General features: G+C 48.2%; 1 protein-coding gene across 1 annotated transcript in view; it reads right to left on the bottom strand.

Moving 5' to 3' along the window:
- Positions 1 to 290: 290 nt before the first annotated feature.
- The window catches only part of PAX7 (paired box 7), a 125,034-nt gene continuing 114,451 nt past the window's right edge, over positions 291 to 10,873 (bottom strand). Inside the window, exon 10 of the mRNA XM_080379489.1 lies at positions 291 to 10,659. Coding sequence (XP_080235615.1) covers positions 10,544 to 10,659 — 116 coding nt within the window. The 3' untranslated portion in view covers positions 291 to 10,543. The remainder of the gene's footprint in view (positions 10,660 to 10,873) is intronic.

The raw sequence follows: 10,873 nt of genomic DNA, 5'->3' as shown, positions 1-10,873 counted from the left end.
GACTGATGCCACTACTGAAAGAGAGCCTGAATGCCTTAATTTGTATAGAAATTGTAATCATTTGTTCATTTCAAGGTGAAAATTGCATTTTTTAATTTAAATTGTATCCTGCGTGATAGTCTATTATCTAGTAAAATTGTCTCCATGTCTGAATGCCTTATATGCAGCTGCAATGCTTGTTACAAATCCAGTTATATTCATAAAAGCTTTGTCGATGTCTCGGGAAATGTGAACAGTTTCTTGTGGGTTTCTTCTCTCTCTTTTTTTCTTTTTTCCCTTCTTCCCTCCCATTCTCATCCTCCCTCCCCTTCCCCCTTCGTCTTTTTTTTTTTTTTTTTCTCCAGTTGAAATAAACCCATATCTACTATTAATAATAATTAGCCTGGGTATATACAAAAGACAATTCTGTGTGCAATAGGGTGAGGGACGTGCAGAAAGCATTCAGGATTCCTGCTTATTTATTTATTTCCGAGCAAGCCACCTTGAGGTTGCGTATTGCTGGGGAATAAGGGACGAGAGAAGAGAAAGGACACGATAAAGGAAGGCAGTGAGACTAGGGGAGAGGTTTTATGTGGCAGCTCCTGTAAATAAAGCTCGGCCCCAGAGGATGGCACGGGCAGGCAGGGGCAGAGGGACTGGCACTGACGTAAGAGAGAGATTTCAGTCCCTTTGGTGTTCCAGAGGTTTGGGACCGTGGTGAGGAGGGAGGAAGGGAGGTAGAAGGTCACTTTGCTGCCAGCCCCTGGTTTCCAGAAAGCCCTCGGTTTTTCTATCCTGAGACTACAGCGAATTGCAGCCTTGTCTCTCCTGGTGTTTGCTTTGATCCCCAGTGTGATTTAGGGATGCCCAGCATCTGCTGGAGGGGAAACAGAGTCTCAGAAGTTAACTGTGGTGTCCAAGATTCCCCTCAGCGCTGGTAAAAGGCCAGATCTCCTAATTTCCTCCCCGCTGCCATGTTCGCTGCATATTCGAGCTCCCTTACTGTCTTGCAAGAGGGAATTTGGATAAATGGAATCGCAGCCACCCCACCCGCACAGCCCCCCGGGGAGAGCAATCCTTCCCCCCTCATCTGACTTTGCCTGGGAAGGCGGAGATGGATGCGCCTGCATCTCAGCCTCCTCGCCTTCCACTCCTGCTTCAGCCAAAGAGCCGAGGACACCCCACCTCCCAGCACCCGGCTTTTCTAGGGAAACGACAAAAAAAAATAGTCAGCTCAGAGTAGAAAGGCTGGGAATGCTGGCCCAAGGATGCACAGCGTTAGGGGAGGACTGACAGGGATGTTACAGGAATGCAGGATGAGCTCGCCGGCTAGTGTAAATCAGCGAAACCAGTTAAAATTCTGGGCTGGTTTGCACCAGGTGAGAATGTGGCCTGCCCGGGACAGGATATTAATCATATTAATCCTTAAAAAAGAAAGAAATCGGCCTCACAAGGAAATCCTTTTTCAGTCATTTAATTCCCTTTCATACACCTCTCCCTGTTCAGAATACCCTGATTTTATGCAGGTCCACAGCCTATTATAATAAACTTCTCTACACCTATTCTGAAAAGAAATTGCTCATGAAATGCTGTAAAGCTAAAGGCTGCTGAGCCAAATTTGCCGGCACAGTCACTGTCTGACAGTAGCTATAACCACTGAGACGAGCAACGACGGATCTAAACACAGGTCATGAGATGGGTCTGACCTCCGAGCCAGGCAAACATCCCCCAAGGATTAAGTCTTGGAAAGGGGGGTACCAAAATGCTGATAGCATGACGGTTCCTGCAGGGATGCTTTCGGTTAGGCATGCTTTGTGTGCACGTGCGGCTGTCTTAGGATTGCTGCAATCATGCCTTTTGCAGCTTCGTTCGTAATCTCCCCAGTTCATCAGAGAGATTTAGCAGCTGTAAAGAGCGAAAATAGCGGCAGCTGAAATACAAGGTGGACCCTGCATCCAAGGGGACGTTGTAGGGCAGGAGGCATTGCTCGTGACAAGTGATGGAGCTGGAAAGAAGCAGGTAGGACAGCATGGAGGAACCGTCATCCCAAAAAAGACGTGTCAGTGCCCTCCTCAGCCCCCCTGCCTTGCTATCCAACAGGTTGCATCAGCTACACACAAGACATCTGAATTAATCCCACAGGGGACTTACAGCGGTGTCTGAGCCAGAGGGGAAAGGCCGGTATTTTCCAGTGATTCAGGTTGCTACCGTAAGTAGACCCTCATGTGCACAGGATGGGTGCTGTGCACTTCCCAAAAAATCAAGCCACTGATGCCAACTGGAGCTGAGCAAAAATGACAAGCTGGTTTTAAAAGTCTCGGTGCGCTGCTTTAAAGAGCACCTGGTGTCCTTCCACCAGTCTACAGACTGGTGTTTGGAGGTGGAGATAGGTGCTGGGACAATACCTTCCAAATTTCCCTTGGGGTTTGCCTAGATTTCCTAATGCACACTGCCGTGGTCCCTGAATCGCACTTTCAGAATGTATTTTCGGCGTCAATACCAAACAAAAAACCAAAACCTCTGCAGCATTCGCACCTCGCTGGGCTCAGGCCAGGATTTCTGCCTCCCAACCTCCATCGCACCCCAGTCGAGGTTTGGGGTTTGGTCCGTTGAGGCACAAACGAGGTTCGGCCACTTAAACCAACGTGATCCTGCGTAAATCACTTGACTTTCATCTGTCAGTAAAACACCTTTCGAAACCATTACGTTACAGCGACGCTGGAAAAGGTGATGTGATGGAAAAGAGGAAAGATTAAAGGTGGTTTAAACAACTTTTTCCAAAACATTTTGGTTTTATAATAAGGACCTTTCCTTATTATTTCAAATAATTCAATTATTTGAATTATTCCTTTTTTAGTAAAGAGAAAGGAGGAAACATTTTAGTTTCTTTAGTTTTAGCTAAAAAAAAAAAAAAAAAAAAAAAAAAAAAGGTTTAAATCTCAGGTTAGAAAGGCAAAAATGTTTTGCTTCCCTTCCAGGTAGTTCTCTTTTCTTGTGCACCTTTTAAAATGAAAAAGAAACAGAAAAGTGGGAATATCCTCAGTCTTTCAGATATTATTTATTCCTTATATTTCCTCTGAGAAATATATTTGTGAGAACGTCCAGGAAAATCATGTTAATACATTCAACTGTTTTTTGAGTCATTCAAAGAAAAGTACTCGTTTCCCTGTCAAGTGCTTCTGCCCTCCAAAACCACATAGCAGTGAGAAATCTGTGTGTATATTTATTTGTGCTCTGTGTCTCTGCTCGCTCGGGGTCGTGCTGGCGGGTGCTTTCTGCAGCAGCTCAATGCAGAGCGCCGGGGGAAGATGCTGTGGGGGACTAAGAAGAGGCACGTGGGCGACGGCTCAGGTCCCACAGGGCTGTGGAGGGGGTTGCTGGAAGCCGGAGGGAGTGAAACCCAAATAAAAACCCAAATAAAAACTGGAATAAAAAGCCGAGCAGGAAAGGCACACAGAGTTGAGAGAGGAACAGCCCCTCTCGTGCGAAGCGCAGGTGGCCGCACGCAGCGCCCTGGGTCAAGTCCAACGCCATGGGACCGACACGGACGTGATGCAGCGCCTGGGGTCAGCGCCCCGTCCCCAGCATGCAGGATGCAACGCCTTGCCAAAGTTAGCAGCTGGTGTCGGATTGACTTGAATTTGATTTATCGCCGGCTTATCAGCAGATTAAAGTTGACGACAGCTTGGAGCCATAATTGACCAGTGATACTCGTAGCGGGAGCTGTATCGGCCTGAGCAGCTCCCTCGTGGGCTAGCTTGCGCCCTTGATGGCTTTCAGAGGGCAACGGATCGACTCTGGCAAGGCCGGGGAAATATCCTGCGCTCCTCAGATAAGGTCTGAGTGGTTGGGAGAGAGGATGAGGAGCTCGGGGAACAGCTGAGGGCAGTGTTGAAACGCTCGCAGCTGCAGGGCCAGCAGCGACCGAGCCTGAACGTGACCATTGCTGGAGCAAAGTCATTTCGGGGGGGGCTGGGAGGAAGCACCAAGCCGTTACCTTGCAGCAGCAGGCCAGCACAGACTGAAAAAAGGGGGACGTGGCTAAGAAATAATGTTGTCCTGCTTGGGGGCTCCCGGAGAATGGTGGTCCCTTTCTCTACAAACGCCTCCACTCACCAGCAGGCAGTGTGGCTGGCTTGGCCGCTGCCAAAACACACCGGCTCCGGGGTGAAAAGCAAGTGCTGCTAGCGAGTGCGGGTCTGAGGTGGGAAGAGGGGCTCCAGCATGGGTGAAATTTGCAGATGCCAACTGTAATTTCCATAGGACACAGCCGGGGATAATACTCCTCCTCTGATGGCTGAACTTGGTTATGTTTCCTACACAAAGGCAAGCCTCTCCATTTCATAATTATCACCAAAAAAAGGGGTTTCTGACAGCACAGTGCCCTTGGCATCACGGAAGAGCAGCAGTTTCCAGCCTTTTTCCCATTTGGAGACTTGTAATATTTCCCAGGGCTTCCCATCGAGGGGGAAGCTTCAGCGTGTGCAGCCCCTGCGTGCCCTGGCCCAGGCACCCTGCACTCCCCCGTACTGCTGCCCTGCTGCAAACCCATCGCTGGGGTGGTCACCCCTCGGCTCGTGTGTCCCCCATTTTCCCATTTTCCTCCCAAATGTGAATTATCCAGACAGTGGGAGCAGGTGTGGAGTCACACCCACACTTTACCTGCTCTAGGACGGGCTCTGCTGCCCAGATTTTTTTTTCCTAGGACCTGAGGAGGCTTTTCTGTCTTGGTGAGGGAGGCTGATTTTCTTAGCGAGATGCTTCCCTCACTCTGATGGACAGGGAAGCTGTGACCAGGTTTTCTATAGCCCACCTAACCTGGGGGTGGCTTTGCTGGGTACGAAGCTTCAGAGCCCTGCTGTGCCCAGGGGACTGCAGACAAGACCCACACCTTCCCTGGAGGTCTCTGACTCAATCTGGGGGCCCAGGCACTGGATCCGCGTTTCTTCAAAGACATAGTACGGAGGGGAGCAGAATGGAGTTATGGAAGGATCTCAGCAAGTGCTTGATAAGGAACTAACTCTGATGCCAGCCACGACCAGCAACGAGGACCAGAGGAGCCCTTGCTCCTCCGCAGAGCCTGCTTGTGCCGTGGGAGGCTCCAGGCTGGCAGGTCACTGCCTTTTTCCTCCACAAAAGACAAATGCATGAGCAGCATCTCATCCTGCAGTTGGTGTATCTTATCTAATGGTGATCTCATCTGGGGTTGGGAAGCCACTTAGCTCCTGTGGACTGATCCCTCTGCTGAGAGGCAACCAGGGAAAAACACCCAGCGGCTCATTAGGCTGGTTTCTGTGTGCGGATATTCGTCCAGCACGACTTGGACGAAGATCTATTTATTTTACAGAAAGCCAAAACGTCTTCAGATGGGAACAGCTTTTGAATTCAGTGCTTTGTTTAAAGGCAAAATGCTTTATTACTGATTGCCGAAGCCCCAAGCCATGTATTCCTCCGTAGGGTTTCAAAATATTTTTTCCGCCTGTTGATGCTGTGCTTTGGCATTTAACGAAAGCCAGGTGCCTGCAGAGCTCGGAGGTAAGGCAGCAGCCCCGGCCGGCGCAGCCTGCCTTCCTCGCCCATGCAATAGCTTGCCGAAAACATGAATGCATAAAGAAATGGTTGTATTTAGAACAGGCCAGGTAATTGTTCTCCCCTTGTGAAAAGTCACAGTGAAATTAAATGTTTTATTTATTTACGTATTAATGAATGAAGCACAGGATTTTGCTCTTTAGCGAAAACATCTGTCGTTTGTATGTATGTGTATTTTTGATTTACCAGCGTGTGTTGGCACGCTGCAGAGCAAGTTAAGCAAACAAGCCACCCAAAGACACTTTTAATTCTTTTTTTTTTTTTTAATGTATAACAGTTATGCCTGAGTTACAGAGAGACACCTACAGGCAGCAGGTAGTTAAAGCAAAACCAGTTTCTCTTTCTACTATACTACTCCATATAGCTGAATAAATTATGGTGCGATTATATATATACACAAGCACGCACGCAGGCACACAACGCGCACGCACGCACACTCACACGCAGGCATACACATGGAGCAAAATGGCTATGAGTCAAACACAGAAGCAACATATCCGCAGTTACTAGGAATAAGGAATGTCCTATAGTGCTATGTAGATATTCCCCAGGTGGGTATATGGAGGTGTTAGGGATGACGAGTTAGAAGCATTAAATACACAAAGTCTCTGAGCGACAGGAGCCAATCTGCTGAGTTACTGGACACAGTGAGGAAATGTCCATGTTGTGGTCACAGGATGGTGCTGAGAGGTGAAGGCAGGGGCACGGGGAGGTAAAAGAAACCCACTCGGTGCTTTTCCTTTCCCCCAGGGATGTCAGTTCTCATCTGCAGGCATGGAAGAAATGTCGACCTGAGAGAACATCTCTGGAGCGTGTCCCTTCGCTTGGCGGTTTGTTTGGATGAGGTGCAGAACGAGTCTTGGATTCCCAGGCACCCTCACAGTCACCAGTAGTGGAGTACCTGCTCAGTCCCCGCTTGCTCTGCTTTGAGCGACCGTGACCGACCGACGCTCTTCAGGGTCCTGCTGTCCAACGCTTGTCTGCTGCCCATTGCTACTCTTCCATGCTCGGTTTTGTTTCGCCTTCAAGGCACCTCCCTCTGTTCTGTCCCCCCCTTCCCCATCCCACCCCACCCCCTGAGTTTGTCTCTTTTCAGCAGAACTGAGGTTGGCAATCCATAAAACCAAACCAAACCAAACAAAAACAAAACAAAAAAATACTTGGACTTTCATACATGAATGTACCTTAAAACAAAACAAAGAAACCAAAAAAAATCCCCAAATCAATCCCATCCCACCCCAAAGATTCTGGAATGTATTTTGAAAAAACACGATAGGCAAATTTCTACAGTTCATCCCCCCTCCCCCTCTTTTTTTTTTTTTTTTTTTTTTTTTTAACTAGCACGGCACTCACTGTGGTTTTAGTATAAAAAAAATGTCAACTTTCTATAAACATACAGCACATGACCAAATTTCCAACTAATGTACAAAGTGCGACCACGAGGGAAAGGTCAGAGAATAGCTATTTGCGCTAGCATGGGGTGGTTTTCATATTCCTCTAAGAACTCTATTTACAGCAGTGCCCGGGTGTTCGCGGACTTTCTGGTGAAGGTAATTGGCAAATAGGTTTCTACAGTGCTCCCTCTTTTTAATCCTTTTTACTTCTGCGGTCCTGCGCTGTGCGCTGAGCTCAGCTGAAGTCCTCCTTGACAACACGCTGGCGGCGAGGACCGACTGTCCGCCGTTGAGGGATGCTCAGGAGACGCGTGTGCACACACGGGAGAAGAGATCAGAGAACGGCGGGGAGAAGAGAGCTGACAGGTCTTTGCGAGGGGGAGCAGCGGACAAGCAATTCTCATGACAAACTGAAACTCTCCTTCTAGTTTAGCAGGCAGCTAGGAATGCATTTGGTCAGCAATTTCAGTATAAAGAACAAGGGGTTGTGACTGTTGGGGGTAGATACGGGGCCAACAGTCACCGTCTACAAATTTCATCTTCCAGTGGCAAGGAGGGTGTAGATTTGTAGGTGCTCCCATATGGGGTGATTATCGGCATTTGGCCTCTTAAATACGATTAAATGAGGCACAATCATGTGCTCTGTTGTTTTAGCAGTTGGCTCAGGATGATACTGAGACACTGGAGCAGATTCAAGCAGGTGCTTCGGTCATTAATCCCTACACGAGCATCCGTCACGGAGACACCCTTGCTCCCACCCTCGATCCCCCAGTTCAGGTGTGGCCGAAGGTTACTGTTGTTGAGAATGACATTTAAGCCAGGAATGGAATTCTTTAGATCAGCTCTAAAGTGTAAACAACATAAACCAGCAGCTTTTGTTTCTTTCTGAGATCTCAGACTGGCGCAAAGCAGGGAGAGCGCGTCAGGTAATGCAACCGGTCCCAGGCATTTTGGCTCTTCAGTCACCTCAAGGAAATCGGTACCTTTGGCCTCACCTATTCGTCCAGCTGTAGGTGCTATACATTGCCCTGAGAAAGGATGTGAAGAATGCAAGCCTCGAGCACTTCAAAAGCTTTGTGATCCAAGGAAAGACTTTAGCAAGCAGGGGGAAGCTTTATGCATGATACAGCTGGGCAAGCAGAGGCTGAATTGGGATCTCTGGAGCATAAGTAACAGCAATGCAGCCTCTGGATGCCGATGTCGCCCCGCAAAGGACTCCTGCACAGAAACATGCATGTGAGAGGCCAAGCTGGTGTATGAATATGTTTTTAGGAATGTAGAGTGGGCTCTGTCACAGCCGTAAAGCAAAGCTGATGAAAGCCAGATGTGGCTTTGATAGGATGCTGAGCAACGTAAGCAGCAAAACTCTGCTTTGGTCAGAACAGGTACTTGTCCATATGGCTCAAGAGAAAGTGGTTTGGTGGTTCATGATAAATGATGCTGGGGCAAGGCAGGGGATAGTTCCCTAGAAAAATGTTGTTTCAGCTGCAAAAACAAGATCAGATTATTTGGGAAGGACAGAAGAGGCAACAGCAAGAGAAGACAGCGCAAGGGGAGCGTCTCCTTTAACAACATAGAAGCGTATGCTAGACCAGAACTCACCCCACCACGTGGTCCCCCATTACCACCAGTGGACAAAGCAGACATTCATTATGGGAAAGCAGACATATAAAATAGTAAGTGTGTTATAAACCCTAACAGTCTGCGGATGACTTTAAGTACTGCCTGTTGCCATTGAACTTTACACATCAGCTACTGGCTGACACAGATTCTGTGTCTCAGGGTGGTTATCTCAGGGACAGCTTTCCTCGCCCTCTCCAAGTCAAATTTCAGCACGTTCTTGAATGGATCCCTCTCAACACAGGAAGGTGAGGGGGGAAAAAAGTCTGTAATATTAGACATCTGCTTAAGAATCATCTAGGATCATCACAACATGCAAAAAGGAAACTATTTAAAAACCCATGTGGGCCATGACTTAGCAGTAACCTCTTATTGTTGGCTGCTTTTATCTGAGCAGTGTGATGAGCAGAATTGTGAGGCAATACAAAAGTGAGAGCACTGGCCGCTACAGAAAAGTGGGGTGATAAATCCAGAGAACAAGATCTGGCTTAGAGAGAGAGAAGCTCCACCACCAAAATGAAAGCAGAGGGAAGGGACTGAGAGATTCGAGTTGTACAAAACAGTACGTGAAATAAGAGGGGTGGGGAAGAGCCAGGAGGATGGACAGGGGAAGCATTTCTCCTGGCACCTAGAGGACAAAGAATGCCGTTGGTAAGGTAAACCTTTTCCTGCAGTACAAATAGGTGCAATGCTGCAGCTGAGAGCACCTTTCCTTCCTAGCTGCTGTTAGAAAGACTCTTCAGGTCATCTCCTCTCTGACTCCATGGCTACATTCATCCCTCAGTGAGAGGCAGCTGCGGGAAAGCATCTTCAGAACAAGCACCTTTTTCCTCCAGGTGGCCCTTTACTTGTAGAAGAACCTGGCTTTGCGTACTGACCCCTCCAAGCAGGCAGCTAACAAACACCCCTGACTCTTCCCTCTCCTGTCTTAGTTCTCATGGCCAGCTTCTCTCCTGCTGAGCAAAAGAAGGGCCACTGAAAGTCCTTGCCCTTCTCGACTGGACAGGCAAAAGCTCCAACACGACCGGGTGCCCCTGATGCCCTTCCTCTGTGTGTGCAAGGCCAGCGGTCCCTATCGCATCTCCTGCTGCTATCTGACACCTGTGTCTTTTCAGTGATAATCAGGTCTAAATTGGTCCCTAAGAGGAAAAGTAAATGTTGCTCGTGCCTGTGCCCATAATCTCCAGTCCTCATGCAGCAATTTACATTTACACTTTCCAAAGGTCCCAGGCTGGATGGCCTTACATCCTGCCCCTGCTTAGCAGCAATCTGGCCTGCTTTGGCCCTGCTTTGGGAAGCTACCAGTGAGAACGGAAGGGTACAGTGGGGTGGGGAAATTTGCTGTCACTTTAATATAAGTTTTTCTGGTTTTGATTGTGGTTTTGTGTTGGTTTTGTTGTTGTTTGTTTGTTTGTTTGTTTGTTTTTAACAAGTTCTTATATTTGGTCCATAGGTCTTCTGTGGTCTCGAATTGTATCACCCTTAATGATCAGCTTGGTTATTCCTTCCTATACAACATTCACCAAATTTACAGCAATGGAAAGAAAAGGAAACAAAATGAAACATTTCTTTTTTTACAAAGAAAAAAAGATCAATTTGGCTTTGACTATGCCAACTACCTAGATCAATGGAAAGTCCTTAAGTGTGGGCAAAATGCCATGGCCAGGTAGGTTAGAGGGAGGGCATGAGCTCGGGGTTAATAAATGTACCCAACCCGTTGTCTCTGGCCACAAGAGGAGTCAGGTCACAGAGGCCAGGCTTGCCTCTGAGAAGAGTGCTCCGGGAGGAGCTGGATACTTGGAGAGCCCTCCCTCTCTTTCCCGTCTCCTTCACAGCTCAAGTTGATGCGAGGTGGAAGGGAAGGAGTAGGGTCCGGGTACAGGTAGATCCCTGGAAGGCTGGTGGTGTTTTCTCCAGTGGTACCAAGTTGCTGGAGTGGGTTGTTGGCACAGTCGGACTCTTCAGTAAGCTTGGCCTGTCTCTACTGGTAGGAGGCCCAGAACGGCTGAATGTTCTCCGAGCTTCATCCTACGCTGTGTAGACAGACTCACGTTCTTGGCCAAATAATCAACAGCAGCTGAAGAGGAGGGGGGAAGAAAAGAGGGTGAGAAAACAGCAAAACGTTAGCATTTAGTGGAAATAAGGCTTTCAGCATCAAAGGGTGTGTAACCAACGGACCCTGCCGACTGACTCTTGCAAAGAGAGGCCCAACACAGTGGCTGTCACAGACATGGGGGTCCTGCTGCACCCCTAGGAAAGACTGCAAGCAGATGATGGCCCTGCCAGAAACA

The sequence above is a fragment of the Falco punctatus genome (assembly GCF_963210335.1).
Source record: "Falco punctatus genome assembly, chromosome: 3".
In the NCBI taxonomy this organism is placed as follows: Eukaryota; Metazoa; Chordata; class Aves; order Falconiformes; family Falconidae; genus Falco; species Falco punctatus.
The sequence above is the reverse complement of the archived record's forward strand: the minus strand, read 5'-3'. Positions and strand labels throughout refer to the sequence as shown.